Source organism: Huiozyma naganishii, chromosome 2 (assembly GCF_000348985.1).
Source record: "Huiozyma naganishii CBS 8797 chromosome 2, complete genome".
NCBI classification, from domain to species: Eukaryota; Fungi; Ascomycota; class Saccharomycetes; order Saccharomycetales; family Saccharomycetaceae; genus Huiozyma; species Huiozyma naganishii.
In genome coordinates, this window is record NC_035923.1 from 1,302,786 (window position 1) to 1,329,191 (window position 26,406).

The following is a 26,406-nucleotide window of genomic DNA, read 5'->3' on the forward strand; positions in this document are numbered from 1 at the left end:
CCGGAGCATTTATATGTAGTGTTTCATTGATGGCTGTTGTGCTGTGCTTTTGGTTGGTTGTTGTTGCTGTAGTGATTGTATTCTTTGGTCGTTCTATTTTCTTGCTTACACAGCTTCTAGAACTTCATCGTTGAAACCGGCAACTTTCTTACCCTTTTCCTCTGCGGAACCTTCACCGTGGAGAGCCATCAAGGCACCAACGTCGAACTTTGGCTGTTTCAGAAGCTTGACCTTTCTGATGTGCACGTTCTGTAGAGGGAAGATGTCCTTCGTGGCGTTTTCGATCTCCTTGTTGATGACTTCTGGGATCAACTTGGAGGTCAATTGGGCCAAAGTGGAGTTCTGCACCTCTCTGGTCAATATCTCGGAAATGACCTTTCTGATGGCTCTGATGTGGGAAGATTGAGCGTACGAGTGTCTCTTGACTTGGTTAGCCTGTTTTCTCGTGAACGCAATGGCGAAGATTCTGATGACGTACTCGTCGGAGGTCTTAACGGTGACGTTAGCCTCGATCAGAGTTTGCCACTTTCTAACCATGGATCTCAACTTGTCAGTGGTGAAGTCAATACCGTGGAAGTTAGTCAGCAAGTTCTTACCTTGGACTTCGTCGACTCTCAATTTAACCTTTCTGAAAGAGTGGTCCTCGGACCCTTGCAAGTCGGCCAAACAGACCTCAACAACTCTTCCCTTCAAGGCATCCGCGGCGTTCTTCAAACCAGTGGACTTGTTGACCAGCGTCTTACCGACGTTCCTGTTCTCGAACGTAGATGGAGCCTTGATGTCAAACCATTCCTTTCTCGTGAATGGGTCGACAACCTTCTTCTTAAGTCCCTTCTTACCCTTCGAAAGTCTCTTATTCTTACCAACAGCCATTATTGTATACTGGGTTGTGTGTTTTTCTACTGCTGTATTGTATACTGGGTTGTGTGTTTTTCTACTGCTGTATTGTATCGTACCACTACCTACTCAGCAACGAGTTCCACTCATGTACACATACACACACCAGCAATACCAGAGACCTTTTGGCTGCTGTTGATGGCGTCTCGCAGCTATTTTTTTTTTCACTTTCCCTCCGTTGCGTCATTACCGGATTGGGAAATTGTGCTAAAACCAGTTTTGAGTGTCTGGGTGTACAAAAGCAGTCACAAAAACACACCGCTCGCTGACAGCTGCCGTTTTCTGTACTGTTTTACGGCCTCGCTTACAGCTTCCATTTAAGAGAAAAAACAATTACACGGCTGATACCGTTCTTTTCCTGTCATATAATTATACACACTGTCTAAAAGAGGGAATTGCAGATAACGCGGGAGAGTAGTTCTTCATGGCCATCTGCTACACTTTCAACCCGCTCGCAAGGGTCCGTTCAAGCCAATCGAGGGAGACACAGACCTCCAGGTTCTTGTCCCCCGTGGTCTCAGGGTGGCTGCCCTGTCTCAGGGCCTCCTCCGTGAGTAACTGCAGGGACACGAGTCGCGCGAGTACACGTTCCCAGTTGATGAACTCACGCAATGCCCGGAGGTCTGTCTTGTTGCTGCCCGTAGAGTTGACCACCACTTGCAGTACCTGTTGTATATGTGGGTCGTCCCCGTTCGACTTGGCGAGTCTTTCGATCTCTTCCACCACGTTCGAGTGGTACAAAGAGGATGGTGGGTTGCGTAGCAGTAATGACAGCGACGCAGTCAGGTAAAGTCTCATTATTGCGGGCAGCCCGCGGACTTTCTCCGCCATACTCAACAAGTCGTCTCGCGACGTCAATTGCTGCAATGTTTCCATGGACATGACCATCGTGTCCGGTGGTGAGGGGGCGGCCCCCACGGTGTTGCATTTCGTCTCCAAGTAATTCGACTGGCAGTACTTGACCGCGTCACGCAACAAACGCAGGATCCCAACAATATCGAGCCGCAGCTGGCAGAAGTGCTCGCTGGCCTCTTGTATGAAGGACTCGCTCATCTCTAAGCGTACTGTCCTGACGACTTGGAATTCCGCGGGGATTGAGTCCGCGGGGGCAAACTGCCATTGGCTGCCATCGGTGGATTTCACCAGCGTGAACTCGCTCGTCAGCAGACTCCTCATTCTGAAAACGGAGAAGTTGTACAGTTGCTCGTACGAGTAGTCGTCGAAGGGGATGTCCAGGTACGTCAGTGAATCCAAGTAGTGGCTGTTCAAGTTGTCCCTCAGCAGGTTTGGGTTCGTAGAGATGACAACAAAGATCAGCTTGGAAATCTCACAGGAACTCCATTCGAACAGGTCGTTGAGCAAGTTCGTCCATTTATTGGCCAATAAATCAGCATCATCAACAACGATCACCGTCTGTCTCTTCGTATTCTCCCCCAACTTTGTAAAATACCGCTTCATCGCCATCTGCGCAACGTGCCCTGTCAGTTTCTCACCGGTCATTTGCTTCCATATGCTAGAGTACACGTCCTGTTTACCGGAATCAAGGAGCGACCTGTTCACGTTAACCAAGTCAAATATGCGCAACTCCTTGCACCTGCTCGACTTGGCGAGCTCCTCCACAACACGCTGGATAATGGTGCTCTTCCCCGTGTTCGTCTTCCCACTGATGAACGCCGCCTTCGGCTCCTTTTTACGAAGCGAGTCGAACAGTTCCAGGTACAGCCTCGCAAACTCCTTCGACCTCGCGGGCAACGAAACGTAGCTCTCTATCGTCTCTACGATGGACAAATCGTCGTTCAAGTTCCCGTTACCCTTCAACCTGGAGAAGATCGTAGTTCCCTTTTCCCCAAGATCTGCAGGTCTCAGTTTACTCTCGAGCCCGGCGACATCGATCGAACTGTTCTCACTGGACATTACCCCATCGGATCCGCTTCTTGAGCCCTCGTCATCTTCCGACGCAGACGAGCTGCCCTTTACATCGTAGTCCTTCTTCAGTTTCTTGTACTTTTGCGTCAACCTCAGCCTGATCTCCCTCGCCTTTAACTCATCAAGTTTCCTTACAATCAAGGAATCATCCGTTGTCACACTGGGTGATTCAGGTTTACTCTCTTGAGCAGTTTCCTGCGTGGGCTCCTTCGGAGCTCCCTCGTAATCTGAGATTTCACTCAGTTCCGAGTCAGAACCGGCCATCACCGTCTTTCGTGCCTGCCTCGACTTCTTCCTCCTGAGGGCCTCTCTCCTGTGTGCAGCCTTCCGCTTCGCCCGCGAACTGTAAACTTGTTCGTCCACTTCCTGCTCCTCATCCTGATCAGCATTGTCTGGGGAGGACTCCTCGTGTGACACGGAGTGGTCATTGGGGACAACGAACCCGTGGTCTATGTCGCTCCCGCTTGAGCTCTGGATCTCATCCTCCGTGGGACGGTCGTTTGCACTGGCAAACTCCTCTGGATCGCTTACATCGGAGGAGCTCTTGTTGTTATTGTTCAGGTCCTCTGATGTATCTGGTTCGCTGATGAACAACGATTTACTGCTCTTGGGAGGTGTAGAGTCGGGGGCCGGGATCGCGGCCGAGCCCGAGGCTGAGACCGAGGTCGGGGCAGAACCGGTTTCAGCAGCAGATGAAGATGCAGGTGCAGTGGCAGGTGGAGGTGAAGGTGCAGCGGCAATGTTATCGACTTGCTCTTCCTCCTGCTCCTGCTCTTTCTCCTGCTCTTGCTCTTTCTCCTGCTTCTGTTCCTGCTCCCGCTCCTGCTCTTTCCTCTGTTCCTGTTCCTGTTCCCGCTTCTGTTTCTCGTCGCCCTCGTTGGCACCCTTTATCCCAGTTGCCATAGGCACCGATGTCTTCTTCTTATCTCTTGGTTGCAAGATGGGTAGCTTCATTGGTGTCTGCACCGTCTGCACCGTCTGCACCGTCTGCTCCATGGTGTCTGACCCCTCGCGTTTGGCGAAGGGTTCACTATTACCGACCTCAATGGCCTTCTCGCGAATCCTGGGTCTGTGCGGGACACTTCCAGACTTCCCACTGGGCTTCGCTGGTGGGACGCTGAGTTTCTTGAGATGCTCATCAGACCGCTTCGGATCCATCATCTGTATCTTCTTGACCTCCTTGTAGATGTCGATCCTGACGAAGTTCTCCGCTGTGGGTTCACAGATGTACCGAACAAAGAAGTCGTGATCTGGGCGGATAGCATCCCCCCGAGCGTCCCAGTCCGCCTTGGACAGGATATTCGCGATGCCGATGAAGTCCCTCAGCCAAATCTCGGACAACTCCGCAGTCAAGTACAGCTCGCTCGCGTTAACCTCCGCGAAAAGCCGTTCGTGGAGGGACTCCATGGAGGGCCGTGTCTCCAGCAGCTCTGGAGCAAACTGCCTGTAGTATTTGACCGGTTTCAACTCAAAGGACCGCAGGTACGAGAAAGCCCATATTTCGGCGACGTTGTTCAGCGTGTTGAGCCGGATCTCGTGCACCAAGTACACGGAGTACGTCCCCGTCAACGCGTCGTGCGCGACCACACTGTCCCCACGGCCGAAACTCAACCCATCGGAGATCCGTTGCAAGTACACGTTCTCGACGGATCCGCCCTTCCTCGAGCGCCGCCGTGACCCGGTGATCACGTTCCCCTTCTCGTCCGTCACCAGCACCTGCCACCCGCGCAGAGCCTCGTTCGTCGTAGCCATTGAGTGTGCACAGCTACCGTAGAGTGTATCGCACTTGCCCTCTCCTCTGGTCCCGTCCTCAAAGACTGCTGTTACTGCTATTGTTTACTTCGTGTTTTAAGATTTTCAAATTTTTACTCGAAGACGAAGAGGGCGCTGATGGTGAAGACAGTGGTTGATATAGGGCCCTGTGCTTGCTGCTTGCGTCCAGGGTGATGGGTGAGCGTGCAGAGCAACGGAGGTTTTGGGTACGGCAGGCCGTGCGGCGGCCGTTTGAGAATTTGACCGCGCTGGAGCGGTTGGTGCAGGTGGTGCGGCTGGTTTCGACCGCAGTCGTGATTGCTCTAGTGACCGTGCTGTGTTCCGGGCCCGCGGTGTTCCCACAGAGGTTCTACATGTCGCGGCTGGACACTTTCTCGAGTGATATCGCTTCGGGTATCTTTTCAGCGCTGAGGGGCAACATTGAGACGGGCAGCAGCGGTGGATCGACGGAGATTAACAACGGTGTTGGGTTGACGACGTCCGAGTTGCTGATCCTTACGTCGTACACGATTAGCCAGGTGCGCAACGTGCCGCAGTTCATCACAGTGTCGCTGTACGGGACGTGCGACGCGTGGTTCGCGAGCAGTACGGAGTCCATGCCGACTTTCGACACGGACGGCGGGTTCGCTAAAGTCACGGGCTCAGTGGTCACGTACGACTGCCAGTACCACGGACCGGATTACTTGTTCGACTACAGGGAGGTTCTCTCGAACGTTGGGCTTGATATTGTCCTCGACTACGCTTACAACAAGGACCAGACCACCACGGGGACCACAATGGGGACGGGCATGAGCACAGACGGATCCAAACAGTACACGTCGTACATCCGAAGGATACGGTTGCTCAAGGAACGCACGATCCGGCTGCTGTACGCGGTTGACGGCGCCGAGTGCGCGATACTCGTCCTCACCGTTTGGTACTACTACATCAGGGGCAGACACATCAGTCCAGTCAAGGAGAAAGTGCTCCTCCACGGCACCTCGTTGCTCTCGCTCATGGTGCTCGTGTGCGGGCTCACGGCGGTCATCTGCCTCGCGTGGATCAACTACTCCGTCCAGGACAAGATCAAGGTGGAACTCGAGGCGTTCGGGTTCTCGTACCACTTGGGCGGCGCCTGGTTCACCTGTCTGTGGGTTCTTGCGTTCTTCTTCGGCGTCTCGGCGCTCATGTGGTCGGGACTCGAGTGGTGCATCGCGGACTCGACTACGGACGCGGCAGACTGCGACGGAACAGCAAACGACGCTATGATCCTTGGCCTAAACCCGAGCTACGATGACCTCGACGCAACCTCGACCCTGGGAGCCACGGCAGAACTCGAGAACCCGTTTGCAGATCCTGTGCCCGCGGCGGCCAGAAGCCTCGCTTGCAACAACAAGAGGATCGCCTCTAACAACCGGAATTCAGAAGATAACGACGATGGCGACGACTACGACGACTCAGAGGCGTACGAACTTCATAGCATCTTGCTCCAGTCCTCAGACGGCGAGCAGCCGGACGATCAGTACAGCGTGCAGCACATCGTGATACCGTCCTCGACCATGCATTTCTGAGGCCACTTGGGACAGTGGCACACTCACATACACACACACATTATACATTCCCTTAGGTAACCTACGTATACGATACAAGCATCGGTCGTCAGCAGGTCTGGGACCTTCGCAATGGCGCCGTCTGGGCTTCGGCCCGTCTTCGCGGCTAAGAAGATGAAGTTAATCACTTGATGAAGGGAATACCACTACAGAAAGGGGAGAAGGCGCAGAGATCACACGTTGGAGAGTGTACGAGATTGATGACGGGGACACCAGAGGTGCAGGACGATGTGAGGGCCCCCTTGGGGGAGTTTGCCCGTTTGAATTGGTTGGACGGCGGGTACGTTGCCACCGTGCAGGAGGGGCTCAGGGGACACGAGCAGTTGAACAAGATCCAAGAGATGACACGGTTGCTGAAGGGGCTCAGTGAGGAAGGTGAGCAGCTCGGGGGGTCCCCCGAGTCCGAGAACTTCGACTGGACCGCGGTGTACGAGGTCGCGTCCCAGGTGATCGACGAGTACACGGAGAGGGCGGACAAGATATGGGGGCAACTGGACAACCTTAACAGGAGGGTCTGTCTGTGGCAGGACTCCGCGTTCCAGATGGACACGCACCGCGGGTTTCTGGACGTCAACAGGGCGGAGAAGTGGATGGACCTCAAAGAACGGTACCTCGGGCAAAAGAGGAGATTGCTGACACAGTCCGTCGACGAGATAAAATCGACAGTCGCTAAGCTACCGACGACGTGAGGGGAAACGGCGAGGTACAGACTCCCCCGCGCGCGCGCGGAGAACACGTCTATTTCATCCACAGAGCTAACCACAGGAGATATTGCTACACTTTTAGAGCTATCCAAGCAACACCGCACGCACTGCCTATCACGGACGTATCCCTTATCGGGAACGAGTGCCAGCACTGGCAGGGCCGATCATGGTACCCCCATGTCGTGTCACCTCGATTCGATACCATCGCGAATTTATTGCCTCTTTGGGGGAGGGAAGGGCGTTTGCAACGCAGCGCTGCGCAACGCGAAATTTGCTATAAAGAGGAGTGAAGGGCGTACCAGCATCCCCAGGTTCAGTCAACAGGGCATAGTGTTCAGTGAAACTTGTGACAGTGTAACAGAATGGACATGCAGAAGTCGGAAATATTGGCAGAACTGGAGAAGGAGTTTATCCCTAGCGAGTCCCTGGAGACGATCGCTGATAAACTAAAGGAGGAGTTGCAGGAGAGGCTGCAATGCAGTGCAAACTCGATGATCCCGTCGCACCTGCGGAGCGAACCGACCAGCGGCGCGGGCGGCGCGGGCGGCGACCTGCTGCTGGCCATTGATTTTGGGGGCAGCAACTTGAAGTTCGTGCTGTTCCAGCAACTGCTCAACGGGACGTACTCTACCAAATACATGAAATCGTTTGCAGTCGAGAACAAGTACGTGGATTTGAAGTTCTTTGACAGGATTGTGGAACAGATATTGGGGGACGTGGAGGATTACCTGCACGAGTACCAGACTTGTCGCTCCAACGAGAACCACCGTGTTCTTACCGTCCCCGTTTCTGTGACATTCTCGTTCCCCCTGGATACGCACAACTGCGTCTCAGTAATGGGCAAAAACTTCCATTTGACGCCGCTCGTCAAGTGCACTCCGTTGGATAAGATACTACAAGGTGCGTTCAACACGAGCTGTATTAAATTAAAGCTCGACAAGTCGTTCAAGTTCAAGATCAGCAAGAATATAATAAATGACTCCATCGCCGTTCATCTGACCAACAAGTTTACGCCGAGCGTGGAGCACGATCAAGAGAGGAATATATCGCTGATCTTGGGTACGGGACTAAACTCGTGCTTCGAGGTTCCCCACTGTACGCTGCCGAAATTCAAGAGAAACCCGAAATACGGAGACGAGGACGGCACACAAAACGTGATTGTCAACTCTGAGCTTGGGTTTCTTGGCGCTGATGTGATTAGGGCGACTCAGTTCGACGTTTTCCCGACGGCCACGCTACCGATGCCCCTCGAAAGCATTACCGCGGGGAACGCCTTGCCCTTTGTCCTTAAGAACATACTGGAATTCTACAAAATATACCCTGAACTGACGATCAAATTCAACGGCCAAGTGTTCATCGATATACTGGAGTGCAGGGACCCCAAGCTCGTGTTCAACGGCGTCGATGTCGATTTCTTGCGGAATATAATCAAGATCATCGTACGGAGAGGGTCAATATATCTGACTGCCGCTTTGAAAGCAGTCGACTCGATGATCGGTGGCTGCGAGGGCCCGATCACCGTCGGGTACACTGGCTCGTTTTTGGCTTACTCCAAGTTTTACCAAGATCAAATCAATCACTACTCGCGTGGCACGATCAGTCTCGAGTACATGGAGAACAGTAGTCTGATCGGCGCAGCCATTGCATCGAAAATATGACAGCGGGGGGGTTGGAAAGCCTTGCTTCAATAATATTATACTTTCTACATATTCTTCCTACGTAATAATCGGATCCATGAGGTAACCTAGCGGGGCCGGGAAAAATGATCAGTACACTGAGATGTAGTTTGTGATTCTTTCCCTTTGATTCTGAGCAATACACTCTGCAATCCAGGTGATGTTCCTGACTTCTTGCTCCTTCGACTTCATCCATGCCCAGACGGTGCTGATTGCGAACTGCTGCGTAAATGCGTCTCTGCACAGTTCCATCTCCAAGCGGTAGAAATGGTCCTCCAAGTTGCTATCGTCCTCGAGCAGCGAGCGGTACTCGTAAACGTTATTCAGTGCGGCTCTCACGTTCTCGAAATCCTTGGAGTTCGCGAGCATGTGGCTGACCAGAGGGTAGCACTTGCCCAAACAGGGCAGCAACTGTTGCTTCAACTCCGAGTCTACGTCCTCGCTCTGCAGTGAGTTCAGCGAGATGTTGATCGCTCTCCTATCGGCCTCGAATCCTAGCAACTCGAGCATGATCTCCCTTGCCGGTTGCTCGATTTCATTCTGTACGAATTTCGCAAAGTCTTCCAAGTACGCCTTGTACAGTTTGTTTCTAATGATTTCAATGTTCATATCGTCCAGTTCGTTTGCGTTGTCGAAGCAGTCTGCGAAATAGGGTGCCAGCGGGGTGTCGACGAGAACAGTATCGTACAGCGATTCCAGATCGGTAGCTACTGAAAGTGTAGGCAGTGTGTCGAACCAACCCAAGGGATGACACCTACTGAGAATCTCGGACTTGTCGCGCTCGTGCACTGTGCCCGTGATCATCAGCGCGACGTTGTCGATCATGTAGCTGAAAGTGATGTAGTCCATGAACTTCTTCGACCGCCCGCTCAACTGGTTCCGGATATAATTGAATTCCTGGTACATCTTCTCCGCGGCAGCCTCCTGGACCATCGACGTGGTGAGGGATTCCTGAGGGACGTCCGACAAAAAATTCCCGTAATCCGTCGACGACAGCTGCAACCTCAGATCCTCCAGCGTCTCGCACTGCGTCAGATTCATGTACTGGTTCGAAGTCAGCAGCCCATTCCGGTACCCACGGACCACACCCTCTATAAACCCGTTATCAATATTGAAGTAGACACCTTCCATACTGTGTGAAGGGAAACTGCAGTGAAAAATGGATAATACAACCCAGCCAACAGATACACCCAAGAGAGTAGATTACAATCTGCAATTACCAATACCTGTCCGTACCTTACCAGCTCGCAAGAGACAACGGCATCGCAGGACAACAAGTAGCCTCTTCCGCTCCCTCTTCTCTGATGCTGTTTCATTGTAAGTGTTGTTTTCTTCATTTCGTGAAAGGTGATGATAAATTTGTATTTTGTGACTGTTTTTGGCCTTTTCTGAAATCCGGACATTTTTCTTAATTTTTTTATTTGTTTTTATATTTTTTATATTTTTTGAATTTTTCAATATTTAAATTTCCGTATTGGGTAATTGCTTGGTCCGCGGGCACCTCCTGCTGGTTTCTCCCTCTGGAGGCAAAGCGGGTTAGGCCCGGGAGTAGCTGGGCCTCTACCCAAGTGTCTGCCTACCGTTTTGTCTGTCTGTTTGTCTGCCTGGCCCTGGGCTGTCCACCACGCCTTCCCCCCCGCCAGAATAACAACGGAACTGAACAGTTTTGCTAACTGACCACTTTTTGAACAGTGCAATGGAAGGTCATCTCCCCTACAGCAGCACTCCCAATTTGGATTAAACAGTGGATACACACAAGTAAGCACACACATATAACACAATGACTGCCCAAGAAGCCCCCAAATGGTACCCATCCGAGGATGTCAGAGCTGCCAAGCAGACCAGAAAGGCCATCAGACCGCAGAAGTTGCGTGCGTCGTTGGTCCCAGGTACCGTTTTGATCCTGTTGGCCGGCCGTTTCAGAGGTAAGAGAGTCGTCTACTTGAAGCACTTGGAGGACAACACCCTCCTGGTCTCCGGTCCATTCAAGGTCAACGGTGTCCCTCTAAGAAGAGTCAACGCCCGTTACGTCATCGCCACGTCTACCAAAGTCCCAGTGGCCTCCGTCAACGTCGAGAAATTCAACGTCGAGTACTTCGCCAGAGACGCCAAGCTGTCCAAGAAGGAGAAGAAGGAGGCTAACTTGTTTCCAGAACAGCAGAAGAAGGAAATCAGCGCCGCTAGAGTCGAGGACCAAAAAACCGTCGACAAAGCTTTGTTGGCTGAGATCAAGAAGACCCCACTGTTGAAACAGTACTTGGCTTCGTCTTTCTCCTTGAAGAGCGGTGACAAGCCTCACTTGTTAAAATTTTAAATGCAGCAAGAGCAAGCACAGCAAGAAAACAGGTTCTTGTACTAGATAAAAAAGATGCAATAATAACATCATCATCATCATCATCGCCATCATGCATCGCCACTCACCCATCACCGCCCGCGTTACGTATATCAATCTCTTTAGAAACCCACTAATCAATCAAATATAGCACTATAACATTATCAGTTCAGCAATAGAGAGCAAACACACTGTAGTAGAGGTTTATTACTGTAAAAACTGCGCGGCGCTACCACAACACGGATCTTTCCCTTTTGGGAAGGAATATTAGAATTTGAATCGCATTGCTTTTTTTGTGTAAAAGTTGAAGATCGCTATCAACAGAGAAGTCATTCGAAGAGACACTACAGTTGCGAGACTTAAGGGCACGGATGACGCACCTTCACGTAGAGCTACGAGGAGGTAGCTGGTCTGGATACCGAGTTCGAGACTCTCTGTTTGTGTGTGTGCTTTTTTTTTTTTTTGTAGACGAACAGCGATAGGTATCTTTCCTCTGCTTCTGCTCAGACACAGGCTACGTTGGATCCAGCTTTGTTCAGATAAGAAAAGCTTGTGAGACGCTCAAGAGACGCTCAAGAAGCACAGTTACTCTGGGTCAATTGAGATATGTCTGCTCCAGTTGGGTTTTCTGGCAGCGTGCCACCACCGCCTCCTGCCGTGGTTACTGACTCTGTGGCGAAGGGTGAGAAGAAGAAGAAGTCCAAGAAGCCAAAGGAGGACGGTGCAGAGGGGGCGGAGAAGAAGAAGTCTAAGAAACCAAAGGATGATTCCCCTGGTTCTGCCGAAAAGAAGAAGAAATCTAAGAAACCAAAGGACGATTCTCCAGGTAGCGCCGAGAAGAAAAAGAAGTCTAAGAAGGAGGATGGTGCAGAGGGGACTGAAAAGAAGAAGAAATCCAAAAAGGACGACTCTTTTAGTTCAACTGAGAAGAAGTCTAAGAAGGACGATTCTCCTAGTTCTACTGAGAAGAAGAAGAAGTCTAAGAAGGACGATTCTCCTAGTTCTACTGAGAAGAAGAAGAAGTCTAAGAAGGACGATTCTCCTAGTTCTACTGAGAAGAAGAAGAAGTCTAAGTCCAAGAGTAAGGGCGATGCTGTTGCCGGTGTCGCCGCTTCTCTTTCAGAGATGAGTATTGGGGACTCAGAAGCGGACAAATCAGTCGCTATTGAAACTGCACATGGAGCAGTGGAAGTGGACGGTATTGCCATGTCCGCTAAGGCTTTCGATATGACCGAAGTTAAGAGCGCCGAGGAGACTCCCAAATATGGCGCCAACGAGTACAAAGTCTGCGGTAGACTAGACTACGGTACTAAGGGTACAAAGGTAGATGTGCTAACAAATCACCTCGTTCTCTCCTTGGGGGACGACGTCACAGGTGTGAAAAACAGCGAATTGGACCCATGGTGGAAATCAGCGTTCATTTTCACCTACCATATTGGTTTCAAGACTCCAGCTGCCCCACCTGCTAGAAATGGGCGCAGTATGCCACCTCCACCACCACTATCTAAGCCAAAGAAGTACGAATTGATCGAGGCTCTCTTCGCAGAGGACGAAACTCTGTACAAGTACAAGGACAGAATCGCCTTCAACGGTGAGGAGACTTTGTACTCACACGTTCCTCTAGAAGAATTCACTCTATTCGATGGATGTTGGGATATAAGTAACAAGCAGAAGAACAAGATCTCTGTCGTTGGTTTGAACTCGGGTAAAAAGACCCAGATCAATGAATTGGCTTCTCAAGTTGTTCTGAAATTCGTTTCAAAAGTAGGGCTGGCCGACATCTACAGAGGTACTTTGGGTAAAGTCCCAGAGGATCAAGAAGACAAAATGTCTGCTCCAGAAAAAGCCATTTTCTTATCCTTGCTTGGTGTCAAATTGATGCAAACTAATGACCCCATCTTCCAAGTCCATGGGAACAAATTCTTCGTTTTCAACAAATACTCGAGGACTACTCCGTTCCAAATGGGTGCGTACTTGATGCACGGGTTCACCGTTTCTCTGAGATACGCCTACGGGTCCGTTCTTTTGAACACCGTTAACGTTGCTATGCCATTCTACAAGCATACCAAATACCTACCAGGTGATCCTAAATTTAAGGAAGATGAGAAGACTCAGTTCTCATTGTTGGATTGGATCTTCGAGTGCTACCAAACTGCGGCCCTCGACAGAAACAGTAGAGGAGTCGATACTAAGGGCACCCCATCGGCGAACAGCATCAACTTCTTCGTCGACAAGAACAACGATGTTAAAGATCTGTTGAAGGGACTGAAAGTGTACAGACCGTACATCAACTACAGTGTCAACCCAGATGGTACTTCTAAGCCACCAAAGAAACAAAAATCCAAGGGTATCGTCGGTTTCGCAAGAGAGACCGCAGACTCGCTAAAGTTCAACGTGACGCCAAGCGATGTTGCCAACAAACTGGCCGTCGCAAACGAAAAGCCATTCAAGATGTCCATCACAGAATACTTCGCCAAGAAGTACAACATCAAATTGAAATATCCAGGTGTTAAGCTGGTCAGTCTAGGTGGCTCGAACGTCGTTCCACCAGAATGTTTGACTATTGTCCCAGGGCAGAAGCTAAAGGGTCAAATAAAGGACGAGAAAGCTGTGATCGACTTCACGGCATTGAGACCCGGCGAGAAATTCAAGGCCATCAACAAATTGGCCTTGCCATTGATCAAGAAGGCGTTGACCCCAGACGAGGAAAAAGTTCAGGCGCCACACAATTCCGATTACACTTTCTTGAAAGTGCCATCTCGTGTTATCGACGCTCCAGTGGTTCAGTTCTCTAAGTCCACCGTTGAATACGTCGACAAACCCTTTGGAACAAAGGTTGCTGGCTCGAAAGTTCAACACCAGGAGACCAAGGGTAACTGGAACTTGGTTGGTCACGAATTCATCGAAACACCTAAGAACAAGTTGACAATCAGACCAGTGTGTATTGGGGACTCCGACAGAGCGCCACCAGGCGACGTCTTGAACCAGATCAGAGAGAGTGTCCTAAAGTTTGCTTCCGATGTCGCCAAAGTTGGTGTCGATTTTGACGTTGCTGACAAGCCCGTCCTGATCAACAACTTCGACTCTCCAAGACGTAAAGTCTCAGGTTGTGGTGGTCGTGGCGGTCGCGGTGGCCGTGGTGGTCGTGGTGGCCGTGGTGGTTTCGGTGGACGTCCACAGGTGTCCTTTGAGATCACCCCAGGTGAGGAGGATCTATGCAACCTTCTGCAGAATGTCCCAGCTAACAGCTACGTTCTGTTCATCTTGCCAAAGGCTAACCAAGATACCGTTTATAACAGGTTGAAGTACCTGGCCGACTTGAAGTACGGTGTTATCAACTCTTGTGTTCTATGGAACAACTTGAGGAAAAACTCTGCGCAGTACAACGTCAACGTTGTCATGAAGATGAACTTGAAATTGCAAGGTGTGAACCATTCGCTAGCGAATGACGATTTGAAGTTGTTGATGGATGAGGCTACAGGGTTGCCATTCATGATTCTGGGTGCCGATGTGACACATTACCCAGAGGAGGATCAAAACTCGATCTCTGCACTGGTCGGTTCCATTGACGGCAAATTCGCCCAGTTTCCAGGTTCCTACATGCTACAGGACGGTCCCGGTGAGGAGTCCATTGCTGGTATTGGCAACATGGTGTACGACCGGTTGAGAATCTATTCTGAACATAACATGGGCCAATTACCTCCAAAGATTCTGTTCTACAGAGATGGTACCTCCGAATCCCAATTCTCAGAGATTGTAAAGGTCGAAGTGAAGGGTCTCAAGGAGGCTTTGAGGAAGTTCGGTTCGAAGTTGTTGGGTGGTAAGAAATACGATCCACCTGTGACTACTATCTCTGTCGTGAAGAGGAACCAAGTAAGATTCATGCCACTTCACGAGAACGCAGAAAATGGGAACTCGGAAAGTGTCGCTGTCCAATCCATGGGCAACGTCATGCCCGGTACCGTGGTCGACAGGGGGATCACCTCCTCTGCCCATTTCGATTTCTTCCTGCAATCGCAACAGGCTTTGAAGGGTACCGGTGTCCCCTGTCACTACTGGTGTATCTACGACGAGAACGAGTTCACCTCGGATTACTTGCAACAGGTCACACACAGTCTGTGCTACGTTTTCGGCAGGTCCAGCACGAGTATCAAAGTGGCGTCGCCCGTGTACTACGCGGACTTGCTCTGCGAGCGTGGTGCCCAGTACTTCAAGGCGAACTTCAACGCCGCGAAACAAGAGTTTGTCAAGACGAACAAGCAGAAGGACGCCGTGCTACCCGCCGGTTTGCTTCTACCCGCTGTCAACAAGAAAGTCCAGGACATCATGTATTACATCTGATTGTCGAGACACAGTCGCACATGTTCTTTTTCTCCCTGTGCTGTCACTGTTTGCTTTTTTTGTTACTTTCTCTAGTTTTCTTCTATATATACTCCCTATCTACGCTGTGTTGTAGCCTTTATACACCGTATTACAGCTTACCTTTTACTCCAGCACACTCTGCACCGCCATCCCATCGCCGTCATCGCAGGAATTCGTTACTTTTCCTCTTTCGGAACGCGATGAGCTCTGAAAAATTTTCAGACGAAAAATTTTCCAGTTTTTAATATAAAACAGATTTGGGACCCCACGGTGCCATTGACAAGTCGGTTTAGTTGACTGTTGTTGTTGGTGCTGGGGCGAGATAGGGCTACGATATCAAAGCATCCGTACACTCAGAAACTACCACAAGAAGGAAAGAAAAATGGCCGACATGTTACCGCTTGCTACCTACACTTTGAATGTAGAACCATACGAGCCCACTCCAGCTGTCAGCTTTGACAAGCCTGTCACTATCAGGATCACCATGGCTGCGATCGACCCAGAGGCCTTCGATGACGAGAAGAAGCCATCGACGCTGAGGATGATTAAGAGAAACCCGGATTTCGAAGAGGATGACGATGACGAGCAGGCAGACAGTGAAGAGGAGGAGGAAGAAGAAGAGGAGGAGGAGGAGGAGAAAGACCAGAGCAAGAGTGCTGGGAAGAAGGGTAAGAAGCAGTCGAGTCAGAAGAAACAGGAAGAGGAAGAAGAAGAGCAAGAGGAGGACGAAGAGGACAGCGACGATGAATTGTTGGAGGACAACGAGTTCGAAGAGTGTGTTCTCTTGACTTTGTCTCCAGAGACCTCGTTCCAGCAGGCTATCGACATCACAATTGCCCCAGAGGAGGATATCCAGTTTGTTGTCACCGGTTCTTACACCGTTTCGCTGACCGGGAACTACGTCAAGCACCCATTCGACACTATAATGGACTCTGAGGACGACGAGTGTGATGACGAAGACTATGACAGTGAGGAGTACGACGACCAACTGATCCAGGACGAGTACCAAGACGACGACGACGAAGAAGAAGAAGAACTGAGCGACGAATTGGACGACTTGGAGGACGCCAGCGACGTCGAGGGCCGCATTGAGGAGCTGGTCGCGAAGGACGAGCACAAGAGCAACAAGAGGAAGCAACAAGACGAGGAGGAGGTCCCAGCTAAGAAGTCCAAGAAGGAGGCCAAAGAGGAAAAGAAGGTCAAAGAGGAAAAGAAGGCCAAAGAGGAAAAGAAGGCCAAAGAGGAAAAGAAGGCCAAGAAGGTCGAGTTCAAGAAAAACCTAGAGGAGGGCCCAACGAAGAAGAAGGAGGAGGCGAAGCCAAAGGCCAAAGTTCTACAGGGCGGCATCGTCATCGAAGACCGCGTCACCGGTAAGGGCAGCCAGGCAAAGAAGGGAACTAGAGTCGGTATGAGATACATCGGGAAATTGAAGAACGGTAAAGTCTTCGACAAGAACACCAACGGGAAGCCATTCGTCTTCAAATTGGGCCACGGTGAAGTCATCAAGGGATGGGATATCGGTGTTGCCGGTATGGCCGTCGGCGGCGAGCGCAGAATCATCATTCCATCTGCCTACGCTTACGGGAAGTCCGCTCTGCCAGGGATCCCAGCCAACTCCGAATTGACATTCGACGTCAAACTGGTCTCCATGAAATAAGATACTTAAGTATTAGTATATATCCATTTCATAGAAACATGTTTCAAAACACACCCGGGATTAACAGAGCACGTATGAGGTGCTGAGAATCCCGTGACATGACGTTTCTATCGTCAGTTTAGTCAATATTACAGTACGTACGTGTGTATCTTTCTTTTTTGTGACAGATTTTTTATATGATATTTCAGATCGCCTTTTATAACAAGACGCGAGGGGGACCCACCATCTATTCAGACGCTGGAGGTTGCTGTTGGATAACTCTCTTCTGACAAGAGGGCGGCAGAGTGCTGGAACGGGTTTGAGATGGTCAGTAGTTTTGGCAGTCCCTGCTTTGCGACCGTGCTGCGGCCGTTTGCCTGCTTAGCGCGGCAGTCGGCTAAATACCCGATTCACGTTATAGTTGCTACGCTGCTGCTCTCATCTGTGGCGTACCTCTCCTCTGTGCAGTCATATTTGAAGGATTGGAAGACGCATTTGGAGACAGATTCAGTGCCCTTCAAATGGGGGGACGAGAACCTTTTCAACGAATGTACACACTACTACAAAAGTTCGAACGAGGACGACTGGCACCTCGTCGCCTCATCAGATACTCAGTTTCTGTTCCCTTATCACGAATACTTCCTTTATCCACTTAACTTCCAGAATTACGGGCTGGACGCGGCACTACCTGAACTCCCCAATGAAGTGTACAGGTCCGGTAATATTGCATATAGCTTGTTAGAAAGCTTTGAACTGCCTGGTATTCTGACCTCAGACGACGGCACCCAATGGAAGTCGCTAGCAAGTAAAGACACACTGTTGAAGTTCGAACACCAGTTCCTGAAAACTGTCGAAGACATCATGGAGACAAACCATCTCGAATTCACAGACCTTTTGATTGTGTCCACAACGCTGATAACGCTACTTTACACACTTTTCAACCTTTTCAAACAGATGCAGAAGATTGGTTCAAAATTATGGCTAGGGCTTTCAACCCTCATCAATTCGCTGTGTGCCTTTTTCTTGGCACTGTATACCGTTCAATGTGTCATCCAGACCCAGGTACCAGTAGTCACTCTCATCCAAGGTATTCCCTTTTTGATTATTATAATAGGGTTCAAAAATAAGATTAACATGGCATCTTACACAATGAAAAGATTCGGGATCATCAATATATCCACAAAGATTACATCAGACAAAATCATATCCGACGCTGTTGCCAACGAATGTATACCACTTGTAAGAGAGTATGCGATTGCCATCGTCACTTTTCTGGGTTGCATTCTGTGCTTGAATTCCATGAACAGATTAGTGGACTTTTGTTTTCTTGCAATCTTCGTGCTCCTCTACGATTTTTTATTGACAGTTACTTTCTACGCAGCCATACTGTCTTTGAAGATGGAAATAAATACCGTCCATAGATCCGCGATTATCAAGCAAACATTGGAAGAAGATAGCACACCTCTAGCAGCATCGGTCACTTTAGTTGAACCAAAAAAAAGAAATAAGACCTCAATATTGACATCAAACAGTACCATTATCTTTGCCAAGTCTTTGATCATATTTTTTTTGCTCTTCATCAACCTTTACAATGTTAATATGCGGTGGGTTCTCAGTACAGCGCGTGCTGTCTATTCCAGTTTCACGATGGAGGAACTTCCCTCCTTTATTTCAGTGAAGAATAATCCCATGTTCGCCCACAGCGTTTTGATCTCAATTGCACCTACACAATACTACGAGCCGACTCAAGGGCATAACATGTCCGAAAACATCACATGGCTACTACTAAAAAAACTTGCATCCGCCATTGCCGACAGATTTATCAGCAAAGTCCTATTTGTTATCCTAATATTAAGTCTTTCAACGAACGTCTACCTACTTAACGCTGCTAAGGTCCATACAGAATACACAGTGAACGCCTTTCACAAAAGTCTTCTATCTGAGGAAATTTCCAAGCAAACACCAAAGGCTGTATCGCGTGAATCTGCTCTATCTACAGTGAAAAGAGTGCTTTCTCCACGCCCGGTCACAGTAACTCCACCGTCTTTCTCCCTTGTGATGAGTGATGAAGAGGATTCCAGTGAGAATAGTGATTCAAGCAGTACATTATCCGACACGTCTCTGACAAGTGTCGAGGCAGTCATGAAAGCGGGTAAGCTCTCGCTGCTGAGAAATAATGATATTACGGGACTTGTAATGGCTAATAAGCTGCCCTTATACGCCCTCGAAAAGGAGTTAGGTAACAAATTAAGGGCTGTCGAGATTCGGAGGAAGGCTATTTCGATCTTAGCGAGGTCGCCTGTTTTGAATTCGAACCGTGTACCTTTCAAAAACTACGATTATGATCGTGTCTTTGGTAGGTGTTGTGAAAACGTTATTGGTTACATTCCCATACCTCTTGGCATAATTGGACCGCTCGTAATTGATGGTACACCTTTTCACATCCCGATGGCAACTACCGAGGGATGTTTGGTCGCATCTGCAATGCGCGGATGTAAAGCCATCAACGCAGGTGGCGGGGCTGTTACAGTTTTGACCAGAGACGGCATGACAAGAGGGCCCTGTGTCAGGTTTCCATCGTTGAAGAGATCTGGTGCTTGCAAGCTGTGGCTAGATACGACAGAGGGTCAGGACTGTATCAAAAATGCATTCAACTCAACTTCAAGATTTGCAAGATTACGGCATATTAAAACAGCACTAGCCGGCGATCTATTATTTATCAGATTTAGCACTACGACAGGGGATGCGATGGGTATGAATATGATCTCCAAAGGTGTCGAACATTGTTTAAACCAAATGATTGAAAATTTTGGATGGGAAGACATGGAAATAGTTTCCGTTTCTGGTAACTATTGTACTGACAAGAAGGCCGCTGCCATCAATTGGATTGAGGGGCGTGGTAAGAGTGTCGTTGCGGAAGCAGTCATCCCTGGTGAAGTTGTCAAGAGTCTTTTGAAGAGTGATGTTGAGGCCCTGGTGGACTTAAATATCACAAAAAACCTTGTTGGGTCCGCCATGGCTGGGTCAGTGGGCGGCTTCAACGCCCATGCAGCTAACATTGTGACTGCGCTATTTATTGCTTCAGGGCAAGACCCTGCCCAGAATGTCGAAAGTTCAAATTGTATCACTTTGATGAGCGAGGAGAATGGGAATCTGAAAATCTCGGTTACAATGCCCTCAATTGAGGTGGGGACTATTGGAGGCGGTACTGTCTTAGAACCCCAAGCTGCTATGCTTGATCTTTTAGGGGTTCGCGGTCCACATCCGACTCATCCTGGGGAAAATTCACAACAACTAGCCAAAATTGTTGCATGTGCGGTCATGGCAGGTGAACTGTCTCTTTGCGCTGCATTAGCAGCTGGTCAGTTAGTGCAGAGCCATATGACTCATAATCGGGCAACGTCCGTCAAACCACCAGAAAATGGCAAAAAATCGTCTTGAAAGGAAACCTGCTGGAAATGAACCTTAGTTAGGGCTTGCTTGGTCGCGACGAACATGCCCAAAAGATACAAAGAAGCATAATTGATACCACTATTTACTAATTGCATAAAATATTTATTAAATAAAGAAAATGTTGAATAGGGTCTTGTTCGCCGTGGCTATTCATTGTAGTAGAGTAAAGAGATGTTTTAGTTCAGGTATGACTTCTGGTATATACTTAATATATAAGTATATGGTTCGATGATCTCTTCTATATTGTCACAGATAGAAGGATCAATTCATTCGATGTAGTTAGGCTTTATATACGTGAGAATTTGCTCAGAGTCAATGGTGTGACTTTTCACTTTCTCACTGTGGTGAATACTTCCACACTTGTGGCATCGTTATTTGTCTCGTTAACATTTGTGTCTTTTATCAAGTGTGTGTCCTGTTTATGCCTATGATGATATCTTATCACCCTTATCATATTCATTTTCTATATCCAGCAGAAAATGTGCGTGACGAAAATGTAAGAGAAAGACTGACTTCTAGGGAACTATGCATACCAAGTCATCAAGTCTCCTGCTTGCTACAAGATACATTTGCATCTACTTCACATTGCTTTCAGATGCATCCTTACATAACTGTATTATATAAAAGCCCAGAGAAAATCATCTTAATGCAATCTCTTTGACAACAATTCAGAAAATTTCGATAATGCGCTACTTACCGTTATTCATTCTAGCAGAGCAATCTATACTGCTGTCTCTCTTGGCGCTCCAAAGAACGCCAGCACTTTTCGGAAACAATTCCATTATTTCGAGTATTGCATTTAAAATAAGCTCAGTAATCTAGCCAGCGAAAAAGTTTCCCGTGTTGAACACAACAGGGTATGAAAAATGCTGTATATGTTGGATATCGTCTTTCTCGCCATGACTTTCCATTTTAAGTAGAGATTGAGAAATGACTTAGGTTCGACTAGTTTATGTAACTCTCCTATATAATGCGTATACGGGGGAGGAGCTTCCGGTGCTCGGCAGTGGCCGTCTGCTGGAAGTCCCTGCCACACCTCAAACATGCATAGTGCAGCATCATTCTTAGCTTCCAGCACTATATTCCAGGATAAACCATTTTGCATTCACCAAGAAGATATTGTTTATTATTATTCTGTACTTTATTTGTTTGGTAAAGTATGAATTATCAATGAAATAATTCTACATAAAACTATAAATAGCAAATCAACTATTAAATGCTTATGTGGACAACTATTCTTTTAAATGTTGGATATCGTCTTTTTCGCCCTGACTATCCATTTTGAGTAGAGCTTAAGAAATGACTTAGGTAAAGTTGATTTCTTAGTTATACTATTTAAGTATAAGGTTCGATGGTCTCTTCTGTATGTTCAGAAAGTTAGAGACCAATACTATGGATATAACTAGTCTTTATATATGTGAGAATTTCCCAGATATTTTCAGAGAAGGATTATGTTTCATAGTGCGACATATTAACTTCTTCATGGCATTAGTGTTTTACGTTTCATATTCTGTTTATGCCTATGATGATATCTTATCACCCCTATAATAGTCATTTTCTATATTCAGCATTAAACAACTCTACTTAATTGAGCTCCCCATGCAATAGTTATATCCGGACACAGCTTCCCATGCTATACCTCCAACTGTATGGTTTTTTGCAGCGCAGATCATTGAAATATAAAACTCGAACTGTAAAATTTTGTAAGATTCCAATAATGTTTAATAATCCCTATATGTTGACTGACTAACTCCTCTTCCAATAAAAACTCATATTGCCCTAGGTGCCATCTAACTTGGGAACAACTTCTTTTCTTATCTTATGTCTTTATACAGAGTATATAGAAAAAGACCGACCTCCAGAAGTCCAGAATCTTACGCAGATTCAACTAAAAATACAACTGATTTGTTACGAATTATGCAGATTATTTGTTTTAATCTAATTTAAAGCTTATACGTTGTGACCCTCACTAACATTAAACACCGCTCTGCTTTGAAGTGCATGTGCAAAAACCATAGCAATTGGCCATACAGGTGTATCTCCTAGAATGCGCACCCCTAGATACAGCGTTCTGGAAGATAGCTTCAGCTTTCTGATAGCCGCTGCGGTTTGCTCGATCGTGGCTGCAGGAGACATGGCATACAGTAATTCAGGTTCGTTATCAACGTCATCCAAAGCCGTTATATGTTGCGATGTTTGCAACTGAAGAAATTCCAAATAAGACTTCATCGAGTCATGTTGCGGTAGCAGCACCTTCTGGATTTGTCTCAATGTTTTTGCCGCCATGGAATATAGCTCTTTATCCCGGGAGTTGATTACAATCCCCTGTTGCATATCTCTCCCCATTGCCCAATCCTCCAATTTCTTTAAATATTCCGCTAAAACAGAAATCGATGCAAACATACAGGTTATTGTCGTAATCGGAGTCCAGTATCCTCCTATTTGCGAATTGCCGTCCTCCCCATTCAAAGGTTGCACCATGTTAACAATGGATATCCACGAGTTAACGATATGGATAGATGATGATGTGGCATCTTGAAGAGCGGCCCAATTGTAACTGACCTCATCCAATGTTTTATTCATCATTGCCCAATCTTTCATCCATATCCTATTCATCACGTAGGTTAAGTCTACGGACATCTTGATCTTGGTGAAAAGATATAACGGTAGAATCAACCTGATGGCTGGTGTTGCATCAATTATCGGAATGGTTTGCTCGTTGATTTCGACGAACCCACCATTCCGGAAATGCAGTATTTCCCAATTTTTGATCATAGTGTTGATGATTGGTCTGCTATTTGTAAACCAATCACGTTCCAGTTGTTCCCTCGTTATAGGGAGCATTGGAGTCTGCACAGAAATCTTGGCTATGATGTTGTTCCTCTCCATGTAGATCTTTTCGTGAATTGATGTAATCAGCGAGAGTAAAGTGAACTTGGAGAGTTTCACCTGTGGTAGCCTCGTCTCTGTAAGGAAATTGCCGTTTTGTTTAACGGAATTTTCTGTACCTGTCAAGAACACGAGACAGGACTCATAAGTTATATCACCGTTGGACAACTGAATCAAAGAGAATTTGGAATCCAGCACAATCCGTTTCTCTCTCAACAGGTCAGACCAAGACTCCCATGAGCTACATTGAAATAGATCCTCGTGCACTGTTGGAACACCGCATTTCAAATCTATCGAATGGAAAAACAATTGGAAGCCAACCAAAGAGGCGAACATATTTGATATCAGCAGCAGAGAATGGCACAATCTGATCCGTTCCTGTGCCAATGTAAAATATTCAAACTGTTCTGCCGGAGGGGAGCTTGGCGAGGGCGGCTGCACCGAGAACTCAAGGGGTAAATTGATTTTGTTCACAGAGATCAGCTGGATTAGGGTCATTAGGTGGGTATTCATGTTTTTCATGATCTTCAAATCGTTGTTGAAGACTCCAATAAAAGTCATCAGCAACATCGTTTGGATAACCCATAGTGGTGCATTCAATGTGGGTGCAATCCTTTCCAGATTCATCTTGACCTGATTATTGGTCACCGTCAGTAATATTTTCGTGTGAGAGGAATGGTAACCGTACAATGCCCCAATCATTGCAAACGAGAGCAGTAGCGGATAATTCTCGTTATTTATTCGAATCGAGGGGAAATGTATGAAGGGTAAGAACCGGTGGAAGTACATTTTGTATAGGTGAACGTACTCGTTTAACTGATCTACTGTTGGGAAAGCGTTGCTACTCAACCTGTTTTCTTCAATGATGTAGGATCTTAACTCTTGTGTGAAGTAGCTGCAGGGTAGGGACAAAGGCACTTTGATCTTTGCGTCTGTCTTATAGCTTGCACCCTCCGTTTCATCGATCGCTGGTAGATCTCCGTCTTGGCCCTTGGAGGAATGTTTGTGTAGATGCATTTGTCTTTGCGTAAAATAGTCTGAGATCCCGTGGGATAGCTTGTACCGTAACCTTGGATTTGGTTTTATTTCGAGCTGCTCACCGTTGGGTGACGATGCACTCGAGGAGTGATTCGATCCCTGTGCAGACGACACGGACGATGAAGATGACGAGGAGATGTAGAATCCGATCTCGTTGAAGTTCTCGTTCAGTTTTTTGTTTGCTAAATCCACCGAGTTTTCGTCTAGAAACTTGTTTAGCCACTTGTCGTCGAGTGGGTCCTCGTCCCTCAGGTCTCTCACGTTTGTGAACATCGAAAGAGGAGTTTTCCTTGTAGTCAAGACGTCTGGTGGTGGGAACGCTGGCGGTGGTGGCAAGTTGTTCACTTTGTACTCAAATGGTGAGAGGTTTGCACGCCCGAGCGCTCCCTTCTTTATAAAGAGGCTTTCCCCGCTGTTATTGGTTGCGTTGTGTGCTGCAGAGCTGTTATCTAGGGAGAGCAGGTCAGTCAGGGAGGGCAAGTTCGATAGGAACAGGTAGCTCTGCGTGAGTCCGTTATTTTTGGACGGTAGCACTGCGTCGTCCATTGGTTGCGACATGGACCGCACCGTGTGCGACGACGTTGGCACGAGTGTTGGCCCCCCCAGAAAGGCAGGTTGGCTCTCCACTGGGTCGGCTGAATCTAGGACGTTCAACTGGCCGACATTTTCCGGAGTCGGTCTGAGTGACTCGCGCTGAGACACTGGAGCGAACGATGTGGTCTGAGAGGTGTCACCCACGCTCACGGATTTTGTGTACGAGGACTCGTTCGCTGCGGAAAAGGACGACCGGCGCTGTCTTTGCAACAGTTGCAGTGGCTGCGTGAGTGCCGGAATCTCCAACAAGGTCTCTTTGTTCCCGCTGATTCTGACCACGTTACTCTCCGCGACAAACCCAGGAGCGTACAACTCCTCCAGCGAGACCGGTTTGATGTCTGCTGTGGGACCGAGTGCGGATAGGACCTCTGGATGCAGTTTCCCCTGGTGCCGCAGCACGAGGTCCTTCCTGGCGAAGCATCTCCCGCAGAAGACACACAGGTACGGTTTCTCCCTCGTGTGCGACCGTTGGTGCCGCTTCAGATGCTCCAGCCTGACAAACCCTCTGCTGCAAACGGGACATATATTGGGGCGCGGTTTATCCGTCTTGATAACCAGCGACTTTTTCGGGATGGGTTCCCTCATGGTCATTCCTCTCGCTTACCTTTTGACTAAGGCAGTATAGAGGTGATCCGAGGACGAAGTGTAGGAACAGAAGAAGGGAAAAGAGGTGATCCGAGGACGAAGTGTAGGAACAGAAGAAGGGAAAAGAGGTGAAGGCAAACTTTAACAGCAGTTATAAGACTTCCCCTATTGAGTTCTCTCTCTCTCTTTTTCACGTGAGTTCGCGATACCGAAGACCAACTATCTACAGTTGTACAGTAACCACTTCAAACGCAAACTGTTGCAGACCGTGGGAGGGTTAAAATGACTTCAAGATCCTGACGTTAAGCCGGTCTTCTTCTTCTGTTTTTTTACGTTATCGTTCGATTTTTTCGCTTCTTGCTGTTTCTCTCCTGCAGTTGCCTCTGCGCGACGGAGAAACAGAGACAGAGACAGCGGGAGGGTCTGCTGCGGCGGACTCTTACAGATCTAGGACATTCGCAGGCGTGTTCCCCTGCGGTGAGCAGCCGTCCGCAACAAAGCAGCCGCGAGGGCAGCACGGTGCGAAACCGTAACAACATTAGACACCCGGCTCTCCGCTGTCTTCTCCGCTTCCGTCTCCGTCGCGTGCCTTCCGCAAAATTCTCGAGAAAAAATTACTCAAAACGGCGGAAAAAAACCAAAAAGGGAAGATACTGCCAAAAACGGTAATGAAATACCCAAAAGGGCAATGCAGACCCAAACCGGAAAGACTACCCAAAACAGAAAGCGCCCACCCAAAAGAGCGAGACATGACTCAAAACGGCAAAAAACCGGAAAAACTTCTGAAAAAGGAAATTTCTGAGAAAAGTTTTCAGGTTTGTTTTTCCGGAAAAACAGAGGAAAAAAGTATAAAAGGCGGCAGTTTTCTCTGTTTCCAGTGATCTCTGGTCTCTTCCTCTGTGTTACCTTCTGCTGCACGTTTAGAAGAGACCAACTTTGTCCAAAAGTATTT

General features: G+C 48.2%; 11 protein-coding genes across 11 annotated transcripts; 7 read left to right on the top strand and 4 right to left on the bottom strand.

The window, feature by feature from the left end:
* Window positions 1-105: 105 nt before the first annotated feature.
* RPS1A (40S ribosomal protein eS1) lies at window positions 106-873 on the bottom strand (the record flags this gene model as incomplete). Its single annotated transcript, XM_022606658.1, has 1 exon — window positions 106-873. The coding sequence occupies one exon, from the start codon at window positions 871-873 to the stop codon at window positions 106-108; it is 768 nt and encodes a 255-aa protein (XP_022463332.1).
* Window positions 874-1,332: 459 nt separating this feature from the next.
* On the bottom strand, window positions 1,333-4,575 carry SIR3 (chromatin-silencing protein SIR3; the record flags this gene model as incomplete). The annotated part of the gene is made up of 1 exon (XM_022606659.1): window positions 1,333-4,575. One exon carries the CDS (start codon window positions 4,573-4,575, stop codon window positions 1,333-1,335), a length of 3,243 nt encoding a protein of 1,080 aa, XP_022463333.1.
* A 194-nt stretch (window positions 4,576-4,769) lies between these two features.
* On the top strand, window positions 4,770-6,146 carry ECM7 (Ecm7p; the record flags this gene model as incomplete). The annotated part of the gene is made up of 1 exon (XM_022606660.1): window positions 4,770-6,146. The coding sequence occupies one exon, from the start codon at window positions 4,770-4,772 to the stop codon at window positions 6,144-6,146; it is 1,377 nt and encodes a 458-aa protein (XP_022463334.1).
* A 170-nt stretch (window positions 6,147-6,316) lies between these two features.
* On the top strand, window positions 6,317-6,874 carry GMC2 (Gmc2p; the record flags this gene model as incomplete). Its single annotated transcript, XM_022606661.1, has 1 exon — window positions 6,317-6,874. The coding sequence occupies one exon, from the start codon at window positions 6,317-6,319 to the stop codon at window positions 6,872-6,874; it is 558 nt and encodes a 185-aa protein (XP_022463335.1).
* A 377-nt stretch (window positions 6,875-7,251) lies between these two features.
* Window positions 7,252-8,547, top strand: NGK1 (hexokinase; the record flags this gene model as incomplete). The annotated part of the gene is made up of 1 exon (XM_022606662.1): window positions 7,252-8,547. The coding sequence occupies one exon, from the start codon at window positions 7,252-7,254 to the stop codon at window positions 8,545-8,547; it is 1,296 nt and encodes a 431-aa protein (XP_022463336.1).
* A 108-nt stretch (window positions 8,548-8,655) lies between these two features.
* On the bottom strand, window positions 8,656-9,696 carry VMA6 (H(+)-transporting V0 sector ATPase subunit d; the record flags this gene model as incomplete). The annotated part of the gene is made up of 1 exon (XM_022606664.1): window positions 8,656-9,696. The coding sequence occupies one exon, from the start codon at window positions 9,694-9,696 to the stop codon at window positions 8,656-8,658; it is 1,041 nt and encodes a 346-aa protein (XP_022463337.1).
* A 649-nt stretch (window positions 9,697-10,345) lies between these two features.
* RPL6B (60S ribosomal protein eL6) lies at window positions 10,346-10,879 on the top strand (the record flags this gene model as incomplete). Its single annotated transcript, XM_022606665.1, has 1 exon — window positions 10,346-10,879. The coding sequence occupies one exon, from the start codon at window positions 10,346-10,348 to the stop codon at window positions 10,877-10,879; it is 534 nt and encodes a 177-aa protein (XP_022463338.1).
* Window positions 10,880-11,503: 624 nt separating this feature from the next.
* Window positions 11,504-15,238, top strand: KNAG0B06670 (uncharacterized protein; the record flags this gene model as incomplete). The annotated part of the gene is made up of 1 exon (XM_022606666.1): window positions 11,504-15,238. One exon carries the CDS (start codon window positions 11,504-11,506, stop codon window positions 15,236-15,238), a length of 3,735 nt encoding a protein of 1,244 aa, XP_022463339.1.
* A 403-nt stretch (window positions 15,239-15,641) lies between these two features.
* On the top strand, window positions 15,642-16,916 carry FPR4 (peptidylprolyl isomerase FPR4; the record flags this gene model as incomplete). Its single annotated transcript, XM_022606667.1, has 1 exon — window positions 15,642-16,916. The coding sequence occupies one exon, from the start codon at window positions 15,642-15,644 to the stop codon at window positions 16,914-16,916; it is 1,275 nt and encodes a 424-aa protein (XP_022463340.1).
* Window positions 16,917-17,219: 303 nt separating this feature from the next.
* HMG2 (hydroxymethylglutaryl-CoA reductase (NADPH) HMG2) lies at window positions 17,220-20,336 on the top strand (the record flags this gene model as incomplete). The annotated part of the gene is made up of 1 exon (XM_022606668.1): window positions 17,220-20,336. One exon carries the CDS (start codon window positions 17,220-17,222, stop codon window positions 20,334-20,336), a length of 3,117 nt encoding a protein of 1,038 aa, XP_022463341.1.
* A 1,962-nt stretch (window positions 20,337-22,298) lies between these two features.
* RSF2 (Rsf2p) lies at window positions 22,299-25,460 on the bottom strand (the record flags this gene model as incomplete). The annotated part of the gene is made up of 1 exon (XM_022606669.1): window positions 22,299-25,460. One exon carries the CDS (start codon window positions 25,458-25,460, stop codon window positions 22,299-22,301), a length of 3,162 nt encoding a protein of 1,053 aa, XP_022463342.1.
* Between the last annotated feature and the right edge of the window lie 946 nt (window positions 25,461-26,406).